The sequence below is a fragment of the Neofelis nebulosa genome, chromosome 2, assembly GCF_028018385.1.
Source record: "Neofelis nebulosa isolate mNeoNeb1 chromosome 2, mNeoNeb1.pri, whole genome shotgun sequence".
Lineage (NCBI taxonomy): Eukaryota > Metazoa > Chordata > Mammalia > Carnivora > Felidae > Neofelis > Neofelis nebulosa.
In genome coordinates this window covers 220,397,082-220,421,018 of record NC_080783.1, presented here as the reverse complement: position 1 = coordinate 220,421,018, position 23,937 = coordinate 220,397,082, and the positions used below count along the sequence as shown (strand labels likewise).

The 23,937-nt window shown below is 64.2% G+C and overlaps 1 protein-coding gene across 2 annotated transcripts in view; it reads right to left on the bottom strand.

The window, feature by feature from the left end:
* MEGF6 (multiple EGF like domains 6) overlaps window positions 1-23,937 on the bottom strand; it is an 87,366-nt gene that overhangs the window by 56,330 nt on the left and 7,099 nt on the right. For both annotated transcript variants that reach the window (XM_058719361.1, XM_058719363.1), the window contains exons 3-4: window positions 22,765-22,874; window positions 12,720-12,824 (exon numbers count right to left, since the gene is read on the bottom strand). In XM_058719361.1, the coding sequence (XP_058575344.1) occupies window positions 12,720-12,824; window positions 22,765-22,874 (215 nt within the window). The remainder of the gene's footprint in view (window positions 1-12,719; window positions 12,825-22,764; window positions 22,875-23,937) is intronic.

The window sequence follows — 23,937 nt, the reverse complement described above, 5'->3', positions numbered from 1 at the left end:
CCTGCACCTGCCCCAGTCTTTGCAGTTGCGGGAAAGGGGCCCCTATGCCCCCCACCTCTCAGACCAGATCCCGGGAGACGCCTCTTGCCCTCACACTGCACGCGGAGCCCCAGGCTAGCAGCACCCGCCCCTGGCCTGTACCCACCGGCGGACTCCTCTCCCCTCCCTGCCAGCCCCGCCTCTCTGCCCTGGCCCGATGTCCCTCTGGCCACCGGCCGTCCCAGCATGAGCCACCACGGCTACCCGGGCTTCCGGCCTTGGCGCCTCGGGTGGTCCCCGAAGCACAAGTCTGCCCCTCCACCCCCCCCCGACTTAGAGCCCTCAGCAGTCCGGCAGAAACAAACCCCTGGGACCCGGCCCCCGCCTGGCTGGGCCCTGTGCTGGCCGTGTCCCCCACCTGGACCAGCCAGGCCTTCACACTGTTGTCTGTGGCATGTACTTAAGCCCTCAGAGCCCCCGCCATCCCCACCAATGCAGCCCCCAGACACTTACATCCCTCCTCCTGGCTCGACCCTCACACCTGCCACTCCTGAAATCAGAAATCATCCCCGTGTCTCCTATTATCTGCCCCCAGGACGCGAGCCCCCTTCCCTGGGGCTCCCAGGCCGTCCCTCCCCTTTCTTGCCCAGGACCGGTCTGGGTCTCATCTTCTTCTTCCCACAGTGTCCCTCAGGCCTCAGCAGCTGTCAGAGGTGACACCGGATGACACCAGGCGTCACGGGGCTGGGCTGGCTCAGAAGCAGCTGAGGAAATGACCCCAGAGCTCCCAGGCAGCCTGGTGCACCTGCTCTGGCTTCTCGTCGCCACCAGGGGGCGCCGGTGCCCCACCCTGACCACCCAGGCGGAGAAAGGCGGGGGCCCGGAAGGGGTCTGTGGCCCTGACCCTCTCTGTGCCTTCCCGCTGCCCGGGCCACACTCTGGAAAGGATGGCAGGGCTGGGCGGCCCTGGGGGCACCGCTGGCTGGACCAGGGCTGAGGGACCCATTTGCAAGGGTCACCCCCAGCCAGCCTCTGGGCCTTGCCCACCCCACCCGCAGAGCCCAGTGCCCACTGAGGGCAGAGGTCAACATGGACGATGGTTTGGGACACGACGTGGCCTTCTGTGGACATCTGCCTGGCGTGGGGTGAAGCCCGGGGGCACACCGCTGGGTGCACAGGGCTGGCTGCCTGGCCTCAAGTCCCACCAGGCCTGGGCGCCGGGGCCCCCAAGGTAATGTCTTCCTGGCAGGAACCCCACCCCACCCACCACCCCTCAGGGCCCCCACCACCTTCCAGGCTCCCGGAGAGCTGCCCACCCCAGCGCGTCCCGAGGAAAGGAACAGGTTTGCAGGTGGGCCTGGCTACAGATCACCCGTATCACTCATTCGTTCATTCATTCATTCACACAGCCCACAGAGAGCCAGATCACCCATATCATTCATTCATTCACTCATTTGTTCATTTATTCATTCGTTCATTCGTTCATTCATTCACACAGCCCACAGAGAGCCAGATCACACATATCATTCAGTCATTCGTTTGTTCATTCATTCATTCGTTCATTCATTAATTCATTCACATAGCCCACAGAGCCAGATCACCCATATCATTCATTCATTCGTTCATTCATTCATTTGTTCATTCGTTCATTCATTCATTCACAGCCCACAGAGAGCCAGATCACACATATCATTCAGTCATTCGTTTGTTCATTCATTCATTCGTTCATTCATTAATTCATTCACATAGCCCACAGAGCCAGATCACCCATATCATTCATTCATTCGTTCATTCATTCATTTGTTCATTCGTTCATTCACTCGTCCGTTCATTCATTCATTCATTCATTCACACAGCCCACAGAGAGCCCAGCAGGGCCCCGGCCTGGCGCCTGCCCTCCAAAACACACAGGGAGGCGCCGCAGCCACACATGCTTCAGAACACAGTCCAACCTGTGAAAGGAGGGGCTGGGGCCAGTGTCCGGCTGCCTCCGATCCCTGAGTTCGCGGGTCAAGGCAGCCTCCCAGCACAAGCACCATCCCGAAGCCTCTGAGGGGATCCAAGTCCCCACCCGCCCGGGGAGACACTCCTGCTCTGGGACAGCCAGGCGGGCCCAGGCAGCTGCGCAAGGCTGAGGGCCCGACTGCCCCCTTCCTGGAGCCGGGCCTCGGAAACGGGCAGGTTCAGCTCGTCGACACTCACCGCCGGGAGCGGGGCAGGTGCCTTCTGCAGCCCCACCCGGGCCACCCCCCGTGCCCCAGCCTGGCTGCGGCTGGGAAACGGGAAATGAAACCATGTTCGCTGCAGGATGAGCAGGCGCTCACAAGGCTCCCAAAGACAGTCCCGCCCAGGCTGGGCCCCGATGCCGTCCACATGTGCTCTGGCCACGCCCGCGGGGAGCAGAGTGTCTGTGGCCTCCAAGGGCTAGCAGAGGTAGCCAGCCTGGGCCCCCAAGCCACGGGGGCCACACTGCCCAAGACCCTCCTTGCAGGATCTCCTGAGGCTTCCCAGGTGGACTCGCCAGGCTCTTTGTGACAGCTCTGGGCCCAGCAGGTGCATCCGGGGCCGGCCGGGCCAAGGTGGGGCATCTCCCAATCCCACACACCCAAGGGCCAGAAACCTTGGCACCTTCCCCCTCAGACCAGAACGCGGGGGCTCAGCCAACCCTGTGCTCCCAGGACACAGGAGATGGGAGGGCCCAGGAGGCTGTGGGCAGAGTGGCCAGCATGGCCTGCACCCATCCCGTGTCCACGCCTGGCACCACAGCTCAGCCAAGCAACGAACAGGCTGCCCAGCTCAGCCCTGCACCCAGTGACCCCGAGGAAGGACAGACAGGGGGACAGTCACTGCCTCTGAACACCACCTCCCGGGAACCTCAGTGTCCCCACCTACAAAGTGAGGTGGGGGCTGTGTCGATGTCAGAGGACTCACGGAGCAGTGTGAGCACCCAGCAGAGTATCACATCCCGGCTCCCTAGTCCCATAGCTTCTGCAGGGCCGTCCCGAGGGCGGTGACCTCGTATGCAGCTCAAATTAGGGACAGGCTATGTGAGTTCCAGACGTGCCCACCAGTGGACGAGTTCTCCCCCTGGGGCCTGGAGGGAGAGGTCCTTGCATGGGTCTGGTGCCCAGTGCCAAGGACTGTGCCAGGACCAGCCACCCCATCCCGGCCACCTCCTCCCCAGGACCACCTCCCACCCTTCTAAGGGGTCCTCATCAACCTGGGAGTGGCCAGAAATGCCCTTCCTGGAAGGCAGCAGCTCCGGGGAGGTGGTGATCTGTCCTGGACGCAGCCAGAGCCAGCCTGAATCCATGTCCCAGCCTGCCCCACCCTCAGTCCGAAAGACAGCCCCGGAGGGGGGCAAATCCAGCCAGAGAGGGCTGGGGGTGAACAGGCCAGCACTGGGCACAAGCACAGAGACCCTAAAGTGATGGCGGTCCCCAGCAGGTGAGGGAAACCAGGACAGGGAGCCAGAATTCTGGGGCTGGGCCCACCGGCCTGTGCCCACGGCCCTGAAGGAGGCGCTCAGGAGACCTCAGCTCCCAGCCCGGCCACTCTGGCTTCCAGGGCGAATCCGGGTCCCCGGTACTGGATCCCGAGTCCCTGGGGAGAACAGAAAGGCCCAGCGGCCTCAGTGCTCACACAAACCGCTGGCCCTTCTCCAGAGGCCGTCTCGCCTAGCTTGCAACAGGTGCCCAAACCTAGCCAGCATCGGGCAGAGCCGTCCACCCTGCGTGCCCGCCAGGACGCAGCCACAGCGCAAATGGGGACGTGTGGCCGCGCCCACCTGGCTAGGAGGGTGATGCTTGCAGGACAAGGTGTGAGCTCGCCTTTCCTGACAAACAAGTCGTGTCACAGGTTTGCCAAAACTCGCCCTTCCTTTCCCGAGCAGAAAAGGCCCTGCCAGGCCTTGGGAAGGGAAGGATGAGCGCAGAGCCAGCCCGTCTGACAGCCAGGGCCATGCCGGGGGGCGCTGGGCTGCCCCAGGGGGCTGGAAGAGTGAAGGCGGGGGCACTCCGCCGGGTGTCACGCCCCTTCTGTCTGTGGGGCCACCGAGTCCGGGACGTAATCCCCAGCTGGGAGCTGGGGCTAAGCGCCCGGGTGTGCAGTGTCCAAGAATCTTCCCAAATTCCCAGTTAAACCAAGTGGCCACAGGTCCGCCGGGCTTCTCTGCCCCAGGGGCTCACAGGCCCGCACCCACCAACACGTACTGTAGTTTGCTCAGGGTCGAGAGTCCCCAAGTCAAGGCGGCCGCATCCACTGGGGAGAGCACGGACGGACGCGTGGGGCCCCTGCACTCCGTCCTGCTCTGGACTGGCCTCGAGACTGGCTCTGCAGAAACCCAGCCCACAGCAGGACGGGCAGCAGCACGGGGCTCGGTGGGGATGCGGCCTCCTCCCTCCAGAGACCTCTGAGTGTGGGGCTGGCTGTAGAGGGCCCCACAACGGAAGGCTAATGCACAGGTTCATCTCGCCCTGGCCCCAAATGGCGGGGTGACCTCCCCGGTACCCGGGGCTCCCAGCGGAGATGCTGGCCAGAGAGACTGACAGGGGCAGGGGCTCCCGTGCGGCCGGTGCTGGCCGGAGGCCGGTCTGGCAGGACGTCGGCACCCTTGGCCACCACCCCCTCCTCCTGCGGTAGCTGCCCTGTTGTCAGCTGGCCTGGCTCTGCGCGATGCTGCCCAGGCCCCACTTCGACCCGGGCACAGAGGGCCAGGCCCTGCTCTGGAATGCCTGGAGCCGCCAAGACCCGCGAGCAGATTCCGGGATGCCGAGGCCAGCTCCCTGCTTGCAGACCCCTCGTTAATTATCCTGCCGAGATGGGGAGGCAGGCACGAGCCCCAGGAATCCTGAAAACGAGCAATCAGCACATTTCCTGGAATTTGCCCCCGGAACAGCGCTGGGCAGCCAGCGCTTGGCAGGTGGGCGGCCAGCGCCTGGGGGATGGGGTAGACAGGAGGCTGAGGCGCTCTCCAAGAGCCCTGAAAATAGCCGGGGGTCCGGGCTCACCCGGATCTGCTGTGCTCACCGCCCAGGCCCTCCCCCCCACAGTCTCGGGGCACTGCTGGGATTGCAGACAGGGACGTGGCGGCCGAGGGGCCCAACCGCTAAGGAGGCAGCACCAGGCCCAGAAAGGGCTCCTGAGCGCAGGGCTGCACGAGGCAGGAACTCCATAGGAATTCAGACCCCAAAGCCTCTGCCGAGCCACAGAAGCCCCCACAGGGGCAGATTTCTGGGGCAGCGAGAAGGGGCCCAGCACGGCGGGGAGCTCACTCGGGAGGTGCCCCTTCCTGCATGGGGGGTGGTCCTCACAGGGGGGTGGAGGGAGGACCCCCATGGCTTCCTACGCAAGTTCCTTTCACAGGTGCCCATCCTCACCTGTGCGGAGACGGTCTCTCCCGTGTCCAGCCTGAGAGCTCCCCAAATGCAAGGACCACCCCCCATCTCACACTAGCATCCCCAGGCCCCTCCAGCTAACTGTCCCGACCTGAAAGCCCATCTTTCCGCCCCTCCTGGAGTGGGCACCCACCTGGGCCCACCACGGAGGCCTCCCCAGCTCTGCTCCCCTCTACTGGCGGAGAAAGCCCGAGGCAGCGACGGTCTGAAGGACCCAAGGGTGCAGGAGGGCAAGGGGCAGCCTCTGTACGGAGCAGGGTCCCTGAGGGCCGGGGGACAGCAGCCTGCCCAGCTCAGCTCGGCCCAGCCCTTCCTCTGTCCAGATAGAAAGCGCCAAGCCATCAACCCTGGCCAGCTGGGTGCCGTACCATCGGGCACTGCTGCTTCCTGGCCAGCGGGCAGCTGCAAGGCTCTACAGTCCAGTGGACCCCCAGGGAAAAGTTTCCAGAGGCCCGGGAGAGGCCCCTTGGCCCCAAACATGCAGGAGGGAGTTCCTGCAGTAGAGTCTGTCAATTCCAAGATGACGACAGTCTGGGGACCCACATGGGGTACCCGTACTGCACAGACCCCCAGACACCACCCAGGGTCCCTCAACCCCAGTCAGTGGGGGGCCCCCAGGAGCATCCGGTCCTGCCCTGGTGGGTGCAAGAGGCTGTTTACACTGAGTCACCACAGACCCCACAACTCAGGAAGTGACAGGGCTCAGTGTCCCCATCTACAAAACGGGACGAGCATCCAGCCCACGCAGGGTACGCCCCAGGACCGCCCTTGTAAGGGAAGAGCACTCCACGGAAAAGTCTGGGCCAACCCTGGGGAGGGAGGGCCAGGGCAGTGTGGCCGAGGCGGGTGAAGGGCAGGTTCACAGGCTCCTTTCAGGAGACCACCCATGAGGATGAGGCAGGGCTTGTAGCCTGGGGCAGCACAGGGAGGGGAGGCGCGCAGGCCGCAGGCCGTGTCCTCTTATCTGAGCCTCGACCCTGCCTGGACGGTAGGCCCCACGTGGGCGGGGGCCATCGAGATGCCCACTCAGCAAATGCCCAGCCGGGGCGAGCTCACGGCCCACCCCCAGGAGGGTTGCCCCGTGGCTCTCGGCTATAATTATACCATAAGACCACCCGACTCTGAAGTCAGCCCTGGGAGGGGCCCACAGCCCCACTGGGCACGAGGCCTGCCTGGAGGCCACAGTCATCCCAAAAGACAGAGGCGCCTTTGTGGTTGGCTGGAGCAGGGCGGGCGGGGGGGGGGGGGGGGGGGGGGGGTGGCCGACCTGGTAGTTAAGTGATTCACTGTATGAACACGAACACCCCTCCCAGAGTCAGCCGCTTTGAAAGACCTGTTCGATTCTGCACGTGGTTGGTCTCCACTGTCCCGGAGCAGACACCGTCTGCAGACACACGGCCCTGCAGGGATGCGGCCCGGCCCGAGTGCGGGATGGACCCGCAGTGACCACCCATGGCCCAGCCGACTGTCAAGGGCAGCGGGACCGAGGCCAGAGGGCAGAGTCGAAGCCACTACCCACCCCTGCATTTGAGCCAGCAGGCCTCCCCTCCCAGGGGCTGCAGGGCTCCCCTCCCCCACACCCCCAGTGCCAGGAAGCAAGAGTCACTGGGCAGACGCCCAGGGCCACCTCCTGCAGGGAACTGGGGCTCTGGAAATTTCGGGAACTGTCTTCGAGGGAGGGGCTTGGTGCAGCTAAAGCAGGTGTGCATGGAGAAGACAAAGCCCACAGCCAGTCCGCCCACCCGGGGTGGGGGGAAGCAGGGCAGAGCGGGCCGCCCGCAGCCGGAGGAGAGCCACGCACGGCAGGCCCCCACGTGCCTGGGTTTTCTCCTGACCCAGAAACTGGACCCAGCTCCTCAAAGGCTAGAGCCTGAGGGCAGCCTCCCAGGGAAGCCAAGGTGTGTCCCCGGCTTAGGCGAAAGGTGCCAGGTGCCCACAGGGGACGCCCCCCAACTCCTGGGCTCACACAGCAACCTCACGCTGACAGCCAGCACGACTCAAATGGCCCTGCCACCCCACACGGCTGGTGCAGGGAACGGCGCAGGGAACCCGCAACCGTGGCCCAGGACCAAGGTCAGAGGCAGGTCAGGACAGGTTAACCCGAGGCCACGCCCACAGGACAGTGGCTGAGCTGCCTCCGAGGGAATCGGGCCAGCGTAGGGCCACTGTGGCTGCCAGCCTCAGGACAGCAACCCCGTGGCAGGTGGCAGGACCACAGAGGTCCTGGAACCTGGCCTCTGCGGGCCGTGCCCTCCAAAACGAGACAACCCTGACCCAGGGCCCCAGCCCCTCCGAGGAGGGCAGCGCCGGCCCCTCGATGAGCTGGTCACAGCGGTTGGCCAGGAACAGCCCTTGATGGTGTCTGGACCTCGGGCGGGGGGTCGGTCTCCCACCCTCAGACACAGTGGGCAGCACAGAAGGGTGGCCTGGGAGGGCCTGCTTCCTCCCTGTTGATCAGTCATCCCAATTTAGAAACAGAGTCGCCCTTGAGGCCTGCCTCCTGCCCCCACACCCTCGGGGCAGCAGCCTGTTCCCGCCACTCTGTTTCCCTGCACAGCCGCCTCCGGGGTCTCCCATCCGCTGGCTTCCTGCTCAGAAGGCAGACTGTCAGGGTGCAGAGGCTCCAGGCAGGACCGCTGACGTCTCTCCCTGCTGGGTTGGCGTGGGGGCAGAGCAACAGATCACACTGGGTCCCCAGGGGCACCTGCCAGGTGGCCCCGGGAAGCAGGTCTTCCGCCAGCTCAGAGAGGGAGGCTAAGGGCCCTGGGGGGTTCCAGGCTGACCCTCCTGCGGCCCCCGCCCAGGCCCTCCAGGCCAAGCTGGCTCACTGTCTCCTCTCTGCGGCTCTGCTCCAGCCTATCTTCCACCTGGAAAGCCCACCCTGAACCACCTGCACCTCCCCAAACCTTCCCCAGCCCACAGGCCCTCTTCCTCCAGGAAGCGCTCCGGGCTGCGCTCTGTTGGGCCTCAGTGCTGATGCCCTGATCGCTCAGCTGGACCCGAGAGCCAGAGTCCCAGAACTGCCTCAGAGACCTGCCCAACCCACCCATTTTACAGGTGAGGAAACTGAGGCCCAGAAGGGAACAAAAGCCAAAGCTTCTTGGACCCAGAAGGTACCTAGAGATAACCCAAGCCTGAGTTCTCAGTCTGCTTCTTACCCAAGAGATCAAGTGAGATCAAGTCACAAGAAATGACCAGCGGCTTGGTCACGACGCCCAGTGCAAAAGCAAGCTATGTCCCTAAATGTATGTGTTTCTTGCCTGTTTTTTCCTTAAGACCCCATGCCCGGGGCCAGGAAGCACTCACGTCACCGGCAGGTACTGGCTCACTCAGGAGCACGCGCTTGTGAGCCGGGTGTAGGGGTGGGACAAAGCCGTGTTTTCTGCTGGTGAGAACATTCCTGGTGGATCTGCAGGGCCCCCGGAGCCCAACAAGGGACAGCTACTGGCCCTGCTCTGCTGACATGCAGCTCACCCCCAGGGCGGGGAGGCCCCCAGTCCTGGGGGGGTGTCCCTACCAGAGGGCCCACATGTGAGCAGCACTGTCCGGAAGCTCAGGCACGCTGTGCATGCAGTTACCGCAGGAACAAGGGACAGTCCCCAGCCAGCTGGTCATCTACCCTCAGGCCCTCACGCCCAGCAGACCGGGCCTCTGGGGGGAGAGAGCACCGCCCCCACCACAAGCCTCTTCCACGGAGACGCCCTGTGCCTCACCTGCGCTGGCACCTGGGCCTTGCACGAAACACCATTTGATCCCCACCCAACAGGAGTGACTGGGGTCCAGGATGCTGTGCGCGGTCACACTGGCCCACCTACGGGACACGAAGCTGGCCCTGGCGGCAGAGGGCCTGGGCCGGGTGGGGTGGGGGCTCTGCTGTGGGTGCCGGGCCCCAGCCCCCCACACCCCGCCCCACGCCCCGGGCTCTGCCCGCACAGGCCCCCTTTGTGTCCCCTGGCTCCTGCAGAAAGCCTTCCGCCTTCCGGAGGGGGGATGGGGGCGGGTGGAGGTGGAACAAAGGGGCTAAGCCACCGGAGGCCCGAGGCCCCCAGCCCCAGGGAGAGGGGGCAGGCAGGCGGGGGAGGGCTCTTCCTAGGGCCCCGCCCCCTCCACGCTCCACCATTCACACAGCTGGGTCCTTTCCTCCCCCCTCTCTTTTGTTCAAACGAAAGAATTTGGGGGAACCAGAAAAAATATGGCTTTTATTTTCAAAACTGGAAGCAATTATAACTGGGGGGTTGGTTAAATATTGCCAACTGTGCTGAGGCTCAGGTCTGCCTCATCCGGACGGAGGAGAGACTGGAAGGTGGTGCTGGTGGACGTTTGGGCAGCAGCACAGACAAGGGCTGTCCCTGCAGGCGGCCCAGCCCTTCCACCTGGCCCTGCACACGCACCGTGCACACCCAGCCTCGCACACCCAGCCCTACGCACCCACCTGTGCACACCCAGCTTTACATGGCCAGCCCCACACACCTACCTGGGCACACCAAGCCTTGCATGCCCAGCCCCACACACCCACCTGGGCACACCCAGCGCTGCACACCCACCTATGCACACCCAGCCGTACACACCCATCTATGCATACCCAGCTTTACACACCCAGCCCTATACACCCACCTGTGCACGCCCAGCCTTGCACGCCCAGCCCTGCACACCTGTGCACACCCAGCACTACACCCCCAGCCCTGCACCACACTCAGCCTGCACACCAAGCCTTGCACACCCAGCCTGCACGCCCTCACACCCAGCCCTCACCCAGCCCTGCATAGCTGGCTTTGCACACCCAGCCTCTCTTCTAGGAGACGGCGCCTCATGAGGCAGCCCAGCAGCTGCCCTCCAGCTGGACCTGCTGCTTCTTGAAAGCCACATCTGTCCCACCCCTGACCAGCCACTCCCGGAAAGCCGACCTACCCCAGAGGACTCAGGCTGGTCACAGGGTGTACACGGCAGGGTGGGGACTTGGAGATCTGCCCCTCTCTCTCCAAAGCAGGTCTTGACGGGGCCCCACTGAAGCCTGGTGCGGGAAGACGGTGGAAGGTTCCAAGCAACCATTGCCCCAGCTCTGCTGAGACGTGACCAGCTACGTGGCCTCCCTGATCCCGGTTTCCTCTTCCACCAAGTGGATAAACTGAGGGTTCGGCGAGACGGCGCAAGTCTCCAGGCCCAGAGAGGCCCCCTGATGTGAACGCGGGGAGTGGGGGCTGCTCTGGAGGCAAAGCCAAGCCTAAAGCCCAGGCCCGGAAGCTAGAGGACAAGGCATGTGAGCACGGCTCCCCCCTCCCTAAGACCCCGTGTGTGGATCTGAGCCCACCGAGCACGTGTCCTGGCCAGACAGGCCCCCTCCCATGGACACAGGGTCACTTGCTGACGCTGAGCTCCCCCCACTCGATGCTCCCTCCCCATTCTGCCTCTGCAGGCCTCGTGCCCCCCACCCCTGGCCCCGTGAGGCCAAGTGTCAGGGTCTCTGGGTGGGGGAAGCTGCTCATCAGAGACAGCACCAGCCCTCGAGACTCGGAGCTGGCCACCTGGACAGAGTCAGGCCAGGAGCGGGGGTGGCTGATGGCTGACAGGAAGCAGGGCATGGGAGGAAGGCCGGCCCAGAGGGGGTCAGGGCAGGTGTCCCCAGCTGCTTCCTGGAGGACGTGACCAAAGACAGGCCACACTCCAGCATCCCCTCACTGCCCTCCCCCCGCGGCAGGGACCACAGAGCATCCATGCTGCCGACTTGGTAAGTCACATCCCTGACCCAGCAACGGCCCCAAAACCAGCTCACCCCAGGACCAAGATGTGTCTCTTTCTCCAGCCTGCCTGGGGGGGGGGGGGGGGTTACAGCCCACAGAGGGGCTCAGGGTCCTAGAGGGCACAGGGCAGGCCCCCCAGCACCCAGAGGGCTTGAGAGACAGCGGGCCTCACTCCCTGGCCCAGGCATCGGTCCTCCCGGCACACAGAGCCCATGAAGCAGCGGGATTGAGGAGCTGGCTGAGCAGAGAACCTTCCAGCTAACAGAGGGTATCAGAAAAGCCACCAACCCGCCAGCTTGTGCAATGGTCAGCACCCTCAGCTACCGGCACCTGTCTCCCCAGGACCCCTACCCTCAGCCCATGCTGGGGACAGCAGGGGGGCCATCACACGTGAACATGCAGGGACCAGAGAGAGGGCTGGGTCTCCTCTACAAACAGAGAGCCTCCTGCTCCCTACAATTTCCTGATGCCCACCCTCCTCCTGGTTGCCCGCTGGGCATCCGAAGCATTGAAGCATGGTGCAGGACGAACGCCCTGAAAGAAGTCCCCAGCCGCTCACCAGGAGCAAGTTCAAAGCACCGGAAGCCGTCGGGAGTATTTCGCTTCCCCCGGCGGCCGTGGCTCTGCGCCCCGTTGCGACAGGACCCGGAAAGCTACACGTTCAATGAAGGCACCGCGGACCGAGCAGGAAACCCCAGGGAGGGGAGCTCTCGCTGATCTCACAGAGAGATTAGGATGAATGCCTGCGGGGGTTCCTGTGACGCGTTTTCACGCACTTGTACTCACTTTCCTTACAGAAACCCCGTCACCCGCACATCTGCTCCAAGGCCCAACCTCCCTCCCAGCACCCCGACGGCACGTTGTTAAAAGGAAAACCGCAGACCCACAAAATGGCACCACGTAGTTTATGACCCAAGACCCAACCTGACTGCAGCTCAAAGCCCCGGGGGGGGGGGGGGGGGTCATCGCCCATAAGCGGTCATCGCGGGAACCCTGGTTGGCACAAGGAAGCAAACCGGTAGATTCCGCTCCCCTTAGGAGGCCCCCCTTGCCTGCAGCCAGGGTTCTTGGCTGACAATTTCCTTTTTCCTGCCCTTTCTCTCTCTCTTTAAAAACCTTTCCTTTCTGTAGCCCCCGGGAGCTCCCCTCCCCCTTGTTATATGGGATTCTGCCCGGTTCATGAATCGATTCCTAAAGCCAATTCGATCTCTGAAATTCGCTCCGTCGAGTTTCTGCTATTTAACAGCGTGTAGCATGGATGGGTTTTCGTGACACGTCACTTTACAGCCGTGCCCAGTTTTACTGAACCAGTCGCCTCCGATAGGACCCTGGCTGTCCCCCATCTTTGGGGACACAGGAGCCTCCAGCAAGGCAGGAATGCCGTTTGCAGACCCTGGGACGGGCCGCTTCCTGGCCGCCCCGTAGCCCGGCCGGTCCCTGCCCATCTCTCCAGGGGAGGCCACAACTGGACAGGCTCTAAGAGGAAGGGGTGTGGAGGCATCGGTGGAGGAAGGGGGTCTCGGGGTTCCCCCCTCCTCCCAACAACTTCAGATGAGCCGCAGGGAGCAGGGTGAGGGGCTGAGAGAATGCCCGGCCGTCCACTCACCGTACTGACAGCGGGGACCCTGGAACCCTCGGGGACAGCGGCACAGCTGGACTGAGCTGGGCGCGCAGTGACCGCCGTTAAAACAGAAGCCAGCGCTGCACCGGGCTGTGGAGAGAGGAGAGAAGGTGGTGAGAAGGGGCCACAGCCTAGGGGCAGCCCCAGCCCAGCCACCAGCGACCCTGGGGACGGTCCCTAAAGTCTCCCCATAAGGCCAGGCCTGGAGCTGGATGGGACCCAGATCCTCATCACAGACAGCAAAGCCCAGACTACGTCTTGAAGCCCGAGCCCTTGAACCTTGGCTGGCGGGGGGGTGAGGGGGGGTCGTTCCCGGGCCTGCAGTCCCAACCCTGCCACCAGATCAGGGTCCAGTTCTGTTCTGTCTTGGGTCATGCACTGGCCCAACACCACCAGAGCCTGCAACACCCCCCCACACACTTTCTTGAGGAGGTGGGGAAGGAGTCCGGGCCAGCAGGGGAACAGCCCCCCACTGAAAGGAAGGTTGCAGGCTTGGCTGAGGACCCGCCCCTGTCCAAGGGGACAGGCCCCCCCAAGGAACCCCCCCCCCACCCCGGCAGCTGAGGGAAGAGGTCGCACAAGCAAACACTGAAGAACTGCCCCCCGCCGCAGGCGAACAGAGCACAGCAGCCAGAGCCTGGCTTTCAAATGAGCATGTTTGACACCCGCACAAGGAAGAGGGAGGCTCCCTGTGTGGGAAAGGAACAGGTAGATAGGAAAAAGGACCGAGTAAGAGACCTGGAAACAAAACACGTGAAAACTCGACGCGTGGCTGTTACTGAAGGCTGGACAGATGCCTCGCAAAACGACTTAGGGATTTCCAAGGAACAGATGCGTTTTACGCTTCACGTTAGTTCATTTTTTTTTTTTAATTTTTTTTTAACGTGTATTTTTATTTTTGACACAGAGAGAGACAGAGCATGAACGGGGGAGGGGCAGAGAGAGAGGGAGACACAGAATCGGAACCAGGCTCCAGGCTCTGAGCTGTCAGCACAGAGCCCGACGTGGGGCTCGAATCCATGAACCGAGAGATCATGTCCTGAGCCAAAGTTGGACGCTTAACCGACTGAGCCACCCAGGTGCCCTGGTTTATTTATTTTGAGAGAGAGAATACCTAGCAGGCTCCATCCACATTGTTAATGCAGAGCCTGAACCGGGGCTCAAAACCCACGAACAGTGAGATCATGAGCCAAAGTCGAATGCTTAACTGACTGAGCCACCCAGGCGCCCCAACATTAACTCATTTTTTTAAATGAATTTTATGAATTCCTACTACGGTCCGGGGTCGCGACAGAGGCTCGGCTTGGGGACGCCCCCTCAGGCTGTCAGGGGGGCCAGGACTGTGCCCACAGGACCCTCAGGGGCCCTGGAAGGAACCAGTTGCCCCGAGAGAGTGAGAAATGCCAGGGCAGGCAGAGGTGACCCAGACCCACGGGACCCACGGGTCTGCTGCTGCTGGGTGGCTCTGTTCTCTGAGGGCCAGGCAGGCAGAGGGAGGGCCGAGCCGGGGGAGTCCCGCGTGGCTGGAGAAGCCCCCCAGGAACCACCGTGCACACACCACCCCACAGCCCAGATGCCTTAGCGGGCAAGGCAGGCGGCTTGGGTGTTGTGCACAGGCGTTCAAGCTCCGGTCTGATATTAGCCAGTGGGTCAGAAAGTCCTGTCAAGTCCACGACTTGCACACATCGAATACAACATTCTTAGCGACGTTCACACGACCAAGGGTCCCCTCCACACCACTGCCTGAGCCTGAAGCCGCACACGGTACCCGCAGCAGCTGCCAGGGCTGAACCGGTCTCCTCGCCCACGATCTGAGGAGAAAAGGGGGAACACCGCTCTGGTGTACAGAGTGCGGGCTGGAGGTTCGAGGACGGTGACGGTTCACCGAGCGTTCCAGCCCCTCCCCGGACCAGGCCTTGGCTCTGGGGGGAAAGAGGGAGGCTCTGCCCATATCCTCAGGCTGGCAGGGCCCTGAGGGGCGTCCAGTCGGCAGGCTGGCAGATCCCGGGAGCGCAGTCCCCAGGGTGAGGGCGGCACGTGTGGACATCTTCCGTGGCATCTTAGCGCCACTTTCTCTCGAGGTGGGAGGCAAGAAACAGGTGCTCTTAGCTGGAACTCCCCATGCGTGCAGCAGGCGCAGTACCTGCCAGGCCACCTGCCCGGTGGAGGGCCACCCCTCCTCCGCGCCGGCCCCGCCCCTCCACGTGGGGCCCGCCCCTCCACATGGCCCCGCCCCCTCCACGTAGGGCCCGCCCCTCCACCGTGGCTGGGTTCACGCACGCACGCACGCACGCACGCACGCAGGCCCAGGCCTCGCCCCCAGAAGGGCCCCTCCGTCGAGCCCACGGCCCCTCCTCTTCCCTTCCTCTGCTGGACAGTAGAGTGGCCTCAGGCGGGACAGGTGTGATCCAGGCTGGCGAGTTTCTCGTGGTCTTGCCGGGCCACCCACCCGCAGGCTCTGAGCACGCGGCCAAGGTCACCAGCCGTGGGTGGCGAACGTCGGCCTTCTCCAGGCCAGCCCTGGGAATGAGCCCCTCCCTGGGCCCCTCTGCCGAAGCGGCCCGGAGACCCTACGTGCGTTCTGCAGCTGGAGGAGGCCGGGGCCGGAGCGACCGACTCAGACCCAGGACGCAGTGCCCCGCCTGTGACCCTGCTGACTCCGGCTGCTCGCCTCCTGCGCACATCCCCTGTGGACGCCTCTGGCTTCTGTCCTCTCTCCGCAGCGAGGGCTGAGCCAGGAGCAGGGGAGCCCCATCCCTCCGCCAGCTCCCCCACGGCGTCCCCGGAGGAGGGGCACGCCTGTCCATGGGATGGGTCTGAGGTCACATCCTGAGCAGACCTGCAGGCGACCTCAGCCCCTCCCTGCACCCCGCGCATGCTCAGTGCTGAATCCTCAGCTTCTTCAGGACGGAGCCTGGGAGGCGGCTCTCTGGGCCGCAGCTCCAAGGTTGGAACCTGGGATCAGCCCCCCACTGAGACACGTGGTGGACGTGGGAGCTCAATAAAACCGCCCACGTGGGCTCCCAGTGTGGGCCAGGCTCAAGGAAAGCTCGGGTAGGCCACCCCAAATGCAGCCGATCAATCAGATGACGGCTGGTCCCCAGCTCCCAGCCTTAGCAAGGATAGCAGTGACACCAGCACCCGGCAGCGTCCTGCCTGTGGCCAAAGCCCGCCAGGCCAGCCGGAGGGAGGGTCTGTGAGACGCAGCCAGGTGCCCAGGAAAGGCTCCCAGGACTGCGGGGCACACACAGCACGGTGGAACCCCAGGAGGACACGCCTGTCCCCAACATTTCTCCAGCAACCGGCCCTGGAGGCCAGGGGAGTCAGGGCTGGACCCGGCGCAAAGCACCTCCGTCTGCCATCGAGGGAGGCACTTAGGGGTTCGAACAACCCTGGGTGGGGGAAGAGCGCTGACAAAGGGGGTGACAGCGAGGACGACACTGGCCCTGGGTCGCCCCGCAGGGCAGGTGGATCAGCGCCGTGGCTCAGGGTGGTCCTCAGCTCATCCAGCAAAGCCGCGGGGCGGCCAGGTGTGGGAACCACAGTGCCCACCTCACAGCAAAGGGGGGCTGCGGGAGAGAGGCGCTTCCCCGGCAGCCCAGGGGACAGGACAGGCCCTGAGTCCCCCCTCCCCCTCCGTCTCTCTGTCCCCGGTCTGTCCCCAAACCTGCCGGCTGGGGGCTAGAGGCCAGGACCCCGGGCCCCCACCCCAACCTCCGCCCATCCCGGACGCTCGTGGTGGGGAGGGAGGCACTCCAGCTCCAAGCTCCGGAGGAAGAACCGAGCCAGTGCCTGGCCTGGGGACTCCACGGGCGCCGCCGCGGGCACGCGCCCGCCACAGGCCTGTGCTGGAGGCCCGGGGGAGGAGCGCGCGGTCAGTGTGAGTGCCAGGGGCTGCGAGTACGGGTGCGAGCATACCCCGTGGGCATGCAGTGCTCACACCGGTGAGTAACACGGGTGCATGCGCGTGCATGTGAGCACGAGCACATGTGTGCAGGCGCATTTGTGCGTGTGTGAGCACACAGCACACGTGTGTGCGCCTGTCTCAGGGTGAGCGTGTCAGCACGTGTGAGACCATCCACGTGAGCACGGGATTGTGTGCACACACATGTGGGAGTGTGAGCACACTCGCATGCACGGGCGCGTGTGTGAGGCCGCGAGGCAGGCCAGCTGGCCTGGGTGGACAGCATGCTGGCCCAGGGCACGCGTGTGCACCGTGCGGGGCTGCATGTGACCGGGTGCGAGAGACCTGGGGGTGGGGGGGGGGTCAGAGCAGGACAGCGTGCCCACCCCTAGCGACCCTGTGGATGCTTACATCCACATGGAGGACAGGAGGGCCAGGACGCCAGCTCTCCAAATTCCCACGCTGGGCGCGGGCTGACACGCGTCCAGAACGGAAATGGAAAAGTGAGCGGCAAGGCAGGAAAGCAGAGGGGGGCCATCCCCAGGCCTCGCGGCTGCCCCCAGGCTGCTCCTTCCCTAACGCCCCCACCAGCGGGGCCCAGAGGAGGCGGCGGCCGTCCCGGGAGGGAGAGCTATAGGGCCAGCCTGCCAGGCAGTCAGCAGCCTGGGCTTCCGTCCCCCGGCCAGCCCCACAGCCCGTCCTGGCTCCTGTGACAACGAACCATGTCAGTCCCTCCCCTACTGAATGAAGCCCTCACAGGCCACAGACTTTTTCTAGCTCCCCTGGCATCCCCCGGGCAGCAAGAAGGCATGAGTGACCAAGATGGGGCGGGAAGCCCGTGGAGAAAGCTCCGGGTGGTCACTCCACAGTGTCCTCCTCAGGACCCGGTCATCTCTGAGGGTCTGCTCAGAGTCAAGGGCACGGCTGTCCCACGCACTCTGGGCTCACACGGGGGTCCGGAGGGCTCCGAGGTCCTGGGCCCCCAGCCACGGCCACGGCTTCCAGACCCAGTTCCCACTGTCCACGCACCCAGAGCCCGACCCCTTCTCACCATGCTCCCTGATCCCCCAGGGCCAGCCCCGAGGTGGCTCCTCGACTTTGCCTCTGCCCTCCACAGCAGACCGTGTCCCTGCCCCACTCAGACCCTGCCCTGGCTCCCTGTCCTTACAAGGGCCCCGGGACCTCAGAAAGCGACCCCACTTGGAAACAGAGTGTTTGCGGGTGTGACCAAGGTAGGGCCCGAGCCCACTCGGAGCAGGGCAGGCCCTGCTAGGAGAGAGGAGGTGACACAGGCAGGGAGGAGGCAGGAGGGGGCTGACGCGGCCACAAGTCAGCGGACGAAGGAAGGACCCCCACGCGCACCTAGACTGGACACCTCTGGCCTCCAGGGAGTAAATCTGAGCCATTCCAAGGCCCGCTCTGCCCCGCCCGGCCTGCGGTCCCTTCCCCGCCTCCGCGTTCTCCAGAGCGCGTCTCACCGGCCCGCACAGCATTGCTTGTGAGCTTTCCCGCGTGTCCACCTGCCCCAGGACAGCAGCCCCAGGAGCCTCTGCCTGAGAGCAGCGCCGGGCACCGCGTCGGCCCCGCACAGACGTCTGTCCAGTGGATCAGCTGCGTCGGTGTTTCCCAGGGCTTGCTTTAAGGACCCTGCTTATTGTTTCGACTTTGTTGTGTCTTCCTCCTTTCTTTTCAAAGAAAGAATTGGTTGGGAACACTACGGTCTGTCTCAGGAATCCTCAGGGCACATTAGCATGTTAAATGCTCTGAGAAGTCCTGCAACAAAGGAACCAGAACTGCGAGGACCGCAGAACCCCTTCCGGTGCGGCTCCCAGCACCTGCTCGGGCCCTGCCTCTGCATCCTGTGGCCTCCTCAGATGGCCGGAGCCAGCCCTATACGGACAGAGTTAGATCGGGGAGCCGCAGAACGTATTCTCGGCACCGCATTCCTAGGTGGGTGCATGTCAGGGTCAGGCCAGACACCCACCTTCACACTCAGGCCCGCCTTTGATGAGGGGGAGCCAGGACCCAGGGCCTCAGGGGGTCTAGGCAGAATCTGCACCTGACTGGGAAAGACGGGGACTTGAGAGAGGCACTGGGCAGGAATCTGGCACCCCGACGGCAGAGGGGGTCAGCGCCAGACTGCCCTGGGGACGCATGCAGAGGGGAGCCATGTGGACCCGGGGAAGCCCCCCGGTCACCGGGCAACGCGCCCCACCCAGCCAGCACTTTTCCTTTTCGGTCACCTCCGGGTCACAAATGCCGCTTAGTGGGTCTCTGAGCAATCATGACGGCCATTAGAAGCTTCCTGCCATTCTCCCAGACGGCGTTAGGCCCCCTCCTCGATGCCACACAAACACACGGGGGGCCCGGACGTCGGCCCGCACACAGCTGCACTTCCAGGTCACGAGGCTGGTGGAGCAGGGCGGGGGCTGCTCCCTGCCCTGTCCCAGCCTGACCACCTCCCACTCCCCCGCGCCACAGACAGTCTGCACTGGGACCGAGGGAAGGTGCCAGAAGCCATCAGAGGAACGGGACAAGGTCAAAGGATCCTGACCCCCAGGGAGGCGGGCACCCCTCCCAAGTGGGGCCCGGCACCCCGTCAGCGCTCGCACTCGGGAGCCCAGAGACCCTGCCCCAGCCCTGCCACCACAGGCAAGCCCACGGAGAGGCCAAAGGCAGCCCCGCAGACACTCACCTGACCCCCCAGGGCAGGGCCTCCTGGGCGCTGGGGGCTCTGGGCACCTGCTCAGCCCGGGAGAGGTCACAGCAGGAAGCACACTCCCTGTGCTGAGCCCACCTTCCCCAGCCACGGCGGTGCTCCCACATGTGCTCCCGCCTTCCTCTGCCGCCCCCCCCCCCCCCGCCATCCGCTACACTTCCTCCTGCTCGGGGCCCCAGCAGGCTCCCTGAATGCTCCCACCCCCACACCCCCCGGGCCTCCCCTGCCCATCTGCACCCCAAAGCCACCCCGAAGCCCCAGCTGGCTCTGTGCTCCCCTTCACACCCCATCACATCAGCATCCTCGAGCAACCAGCCTCCCGTCAGGCCTCACCTCCCAAGAGCTCGGTGGGAGCTGAGCGACAGGGGGCAGGGTCCCAGGCTCAGGACCCTCCCCATGTGAACCCCCCAGTCCCTCCCCTTCCCATGCCGGCAGCCCAGACACCGGGGAACAAGTGGGTGTCCGGAGAGGCTGGATCACAGGGCTTTTTCTGGAACATTCAAATAAACAGATAAAACCCAAATACGTAAATAAGTAAATCCTGCACTAAAAATGATCCTTTAAAAACAACTGAGGGGCGCCTGGGTGGCTCAGTCGGCTAAGCATCCGACTTCAGCTCAGGTCATGATCTCACAGTTTGTGAGTTCGAGCCCCTCATCGGGCTCTGTGCTGACAGCTCGGAGGCTGGAGCTGCTTCAGATTCTGTCTCAGTCTCTCTCTGCCCCTCCCCTGCTCGTGTTCTATCCGTCTGTCTCTCTCTCTCTCTCTCTCTCAAAAATAAATAAACATTGGGGCGCCTGGGTGGCGCAGTCGGTTGAGCGTCCGACTTCAGCCAGGTCACGATCTCGCGGTCTGTGAGTTCGAGCCCCGCGTCAGGCTCTGGGCTGATGGCTCGGAGCCTGGAGCCTGTTTCCGATTCTGTGTCTCCCTCTCTCTCTGCCCCTCCCCCGTTCATGCTCTGTCTCTCTCTGTCCCAAAAGTAAATTAAAAAAAAAGTTGAAAATAAATAAATAAATAAATAAATAAATAAATAAATAAACATTAAAAAAATAAAGAATTTAAAAAAAAAAAACAGTCAAGAAAGGCAAAGCCTCCAGTTCAGGATACACTCGGAGACCGGTGACAACCGGGACCGCCAAGGCCAGGCACTGTGGCCGAGACCCGACCCCCCCCACAATGTCCTCACCGCCACAGCCCTGACCGCAGCCGATCTCCTCCACCTCTGCAAGGCCAAGGCCGCTCTGCCCCTCTACCGCATCCCCGCTCCTGCCAGTGGAGCCAGACCGGGCAGGACAGACCGTGGTGGCCGCTGGCCCTGTACGCCTCTGCTGAATTTGGCCTCCCATCCTTGAAAAGCCAGCATTCGGGCCCCGTCTCTGCCATGGAGAGAGGCCAACAGGGCCTCCCAGGGTCTGGCAGGACCTTGGGCCCTGCGGCTGCTCCCTGGCCCTGCCTCTGGGATGGTCTCTCTGAGACACGGGTAAAACCAAGGGTTATGGGACCCCAGCTCATGAGCGTGGGCTGTGGGAACGTGGGGTACAGACCCCGGCCTGCACCCGGGCTCCCCCCGTCCTTGCCTGTGACAGGCTACACGCCAGTCCCCCCAAACCAGGAAGCCAAGCCCAGAGGGCCCCCCACCCCCGGGCCACCATGTAGCTATACATCCGTGTCCCCTCCCAGGTGTAAAAGGCCACGCTCCTCACCCCCACCCGCACCTCCTCTGCCCGCCCCCGTCACCCACCAGATTGGTAGGGACGCCTCTGGCAGGTCTGAGGAGCCCCGGCCTCACAGCGGAAACCAGGAGCCTTGGCTTTGATGTCTGCACCCCCACTCAACAGACCCCTTTGTTTTCCTAGAAGCCGGAAGCAGGGAACACACACATCACCACGATCAGAGAGCGATCAGAGGGCGTGGGGAGAAGGGCCGCTGCCGGGGGGTGGGGGGCTGGCCATCATCCAGGCGTCCCCCCCTCGTCCCCCAAGGCTCTCCTGCCCACAGGGAGGTGGGGAGGCTGGCCAGCATCCAGGCGTTTCCCCCCCCCCCCCCCCCCCCCCCCGCAGGCTCTCCTGCCCACAGGGAGGTGGAGCTGCTTCCTCGCCTCCTCCCTCCTGCTCCCTTCCTGGGGAGAATTATTCATTTCCTCTCCCAGAAAACAGCACCCACCACCCTTCTCTTCCCCTTCTCCAACTGGAGTTCGTGTAAAAACGTCTCTGCCCCTGTTCAGCGGCTCCCACGTTCCCCGTGTGTGGAGGGGGGCCCAGGGGCAGAGACAGGCTGGAACACGGCCCCCCAAGTCTGGTTCCCATCCCAGCAGGGGGGAGCCGGGACCCCTAGCCACCGCTGCAGCATGGCCCTGTCCCTCGCCTCACATTAGGGGGCGCCACGGCATTGTTTCAGGGGAGGCCAGACCTCCGAGGCCACCTCTCTGGGAAGGGATGCGGCCTCCTCTTACCCAGTTACCCCAACTGCCCACCCACCTGTCCCCACACCCTCCTGTGCCCACACCTACCTGCTGGCCCACCTGTGCCCACACACCTGTGCCCACACCCACCTGCTGGCCCAACTGTCCCCACACACACCTGTCCCCACACCCTCCGGTGCCCACACCCACCTGCTGGCCCAACTGTCCCCGCACACACCTGTCCCCACACCCTCCGGTGCTCATACCCACCTGCCGGCCCACCTGTGCCCACACCCACAGGCCAGGAACGGCTTCCCAAATACCCTCTACCGCCAGACTCCACAGCTGTGACCCCCCTTCCTTTCGAGAAGCAGAGGCATCACAGTGAGGCTCTCGTGTGCTGACACACGGGCTCCCCATCCCTCCTGCGTCGATCAGGACCCCCTCTCTCTGAGGGAGGCAGTGACAAACCTCCACTAGGCACCTGGGGAGTCTGAGGCCCATGGCTCTAGGACGGGAGGCAGGACAGGAGCTGCCGTCTCGAATGTCCACAGAGGCCGGGGGCCACCGCCCAGCCCCGGGCCCTCCTGGGAACACAGGCCCGCAAGACCCAAGAGCAGGGGTGTGGCTACGGTGGGCTGGCTCCGTGACAGGGCCCTGAGAGGTTCCTGAGCCCACACACACCACTGCGTGGTCCCGGGGCTGCCCTCAGACCCCTCCCCCGGATGCCAGGCCCTAGCCGACAGCCCCCCACCCTCCGCTCGGAGCCCCCACCAGCCCCAGCCCTCTTTCCTTGGCCCCCGCCCGCATCAGCCTACGGAGCTCACCGCTCCTCTTCTATTATTCTGTTTTACAGCCTGGGTGGGGGGCAGAGTGGGGAACTCTCACGCTGTGGGAAGTGCCACCAAGTGCAGAGACAGGGTCTCTACCCCCACCGCTGGAGGACGATCCCTTCAGACGCGGCCTCTTCTGAGGCACAGATTTAGTGCTGGGGGAGGACACTCACGGGAGAGGCAGCCCTGGTCACCGGGCTGCTGGCTCCACCCGGGGCAGCACCTGAACACGGTCTGCACCTCCATGGCATACACCTGCCTGTGGCCCGTGTAGTAGATGGTTCTAGAAAAGAAGGGAGAAGGGAAATGTTTACCGTGGAGACACAGCTCTGGCGGCACGTCCCGCTGCTTTTGGCTCTCACCCACCCACCCCTCCCCACGCTGGCTCCCCGACTGTTCCCTTCAGGTCCAGGCTCCGAGGTGGGGGAAAGGTCTGTGAGCCACACTCGCACGAAGAGGGGCAGCAGGGCACACGTGGCTGGCCTGGAGCCAGGACCAATGGCCCCGGCCAGCTCCGCCCATGGGGCTGCTGCCCCCTTCCCTCTCTGCCCCTGCTGGGGCCCAGCTCCAAGCCAGCGTCAGGATGGGCATAGCGTCCCACGTCTGGCCCCAGGCCAGGTTTGAGGCCTTCGGGGTCAGACTCGAAATGACCAGCCGAGGACCAAGAGTGGCTTCCAAGGTGCCCAGTGCTAGGCAGGCTGTGCCCTGGGTAGTGCTAGTTCAGACCCCAGGCTCCCAGGACACCAGACAGCAGGACCGTCCCGAGCGCTCGCGGTTTGTGAGGGCCCTCTTCCCCACCTGCAGAGTGGAGGGCTGAGCCAAGGACCCAGGGTGACCGGGAGGACAGCTGTGGACAACAGCAGAGGGGCCAGACTGTGGTCACACATAGCACTGCCGTCAGAGGGGAGCAGGCGGGAGGGACCCTCAGAGGAGAGGGGACAGGGCGGCCTGGGTCCAAGGCCGGTTCCTGTTCAGGATGGGGGCGGCTCTCACAAAGGCTGAGCGGAGAGAGACAGAGCCCCAAGCAGGAGCTGGGAAGGGGTCCACGCTGGAAGGAGGCACCCGGGTCTGGCCAGTCAGTCTGGGGCCTGGCACGGACAGTGCCCATAGGAGGGCGTTGACTAAACCAGAAAGAGACCAGCTCCCCTGGAGGCTGCCCCAGGCCACCTGCAGCCCCGGGACCTTTGGGGCCGCCCTCTGCATGGCAGGCTGGCCAACCCCAGCCTCCACCCTGCTTCTCTGCACAGCAGCAGGCCCCACAGGGTGGCCTTGGAGGAGCAGTGGTCAAGGGGTCCACCTCCCACAGTCCTGGGACTCGCCCCGCGGCCTTGACCTTGGAGCCGCAG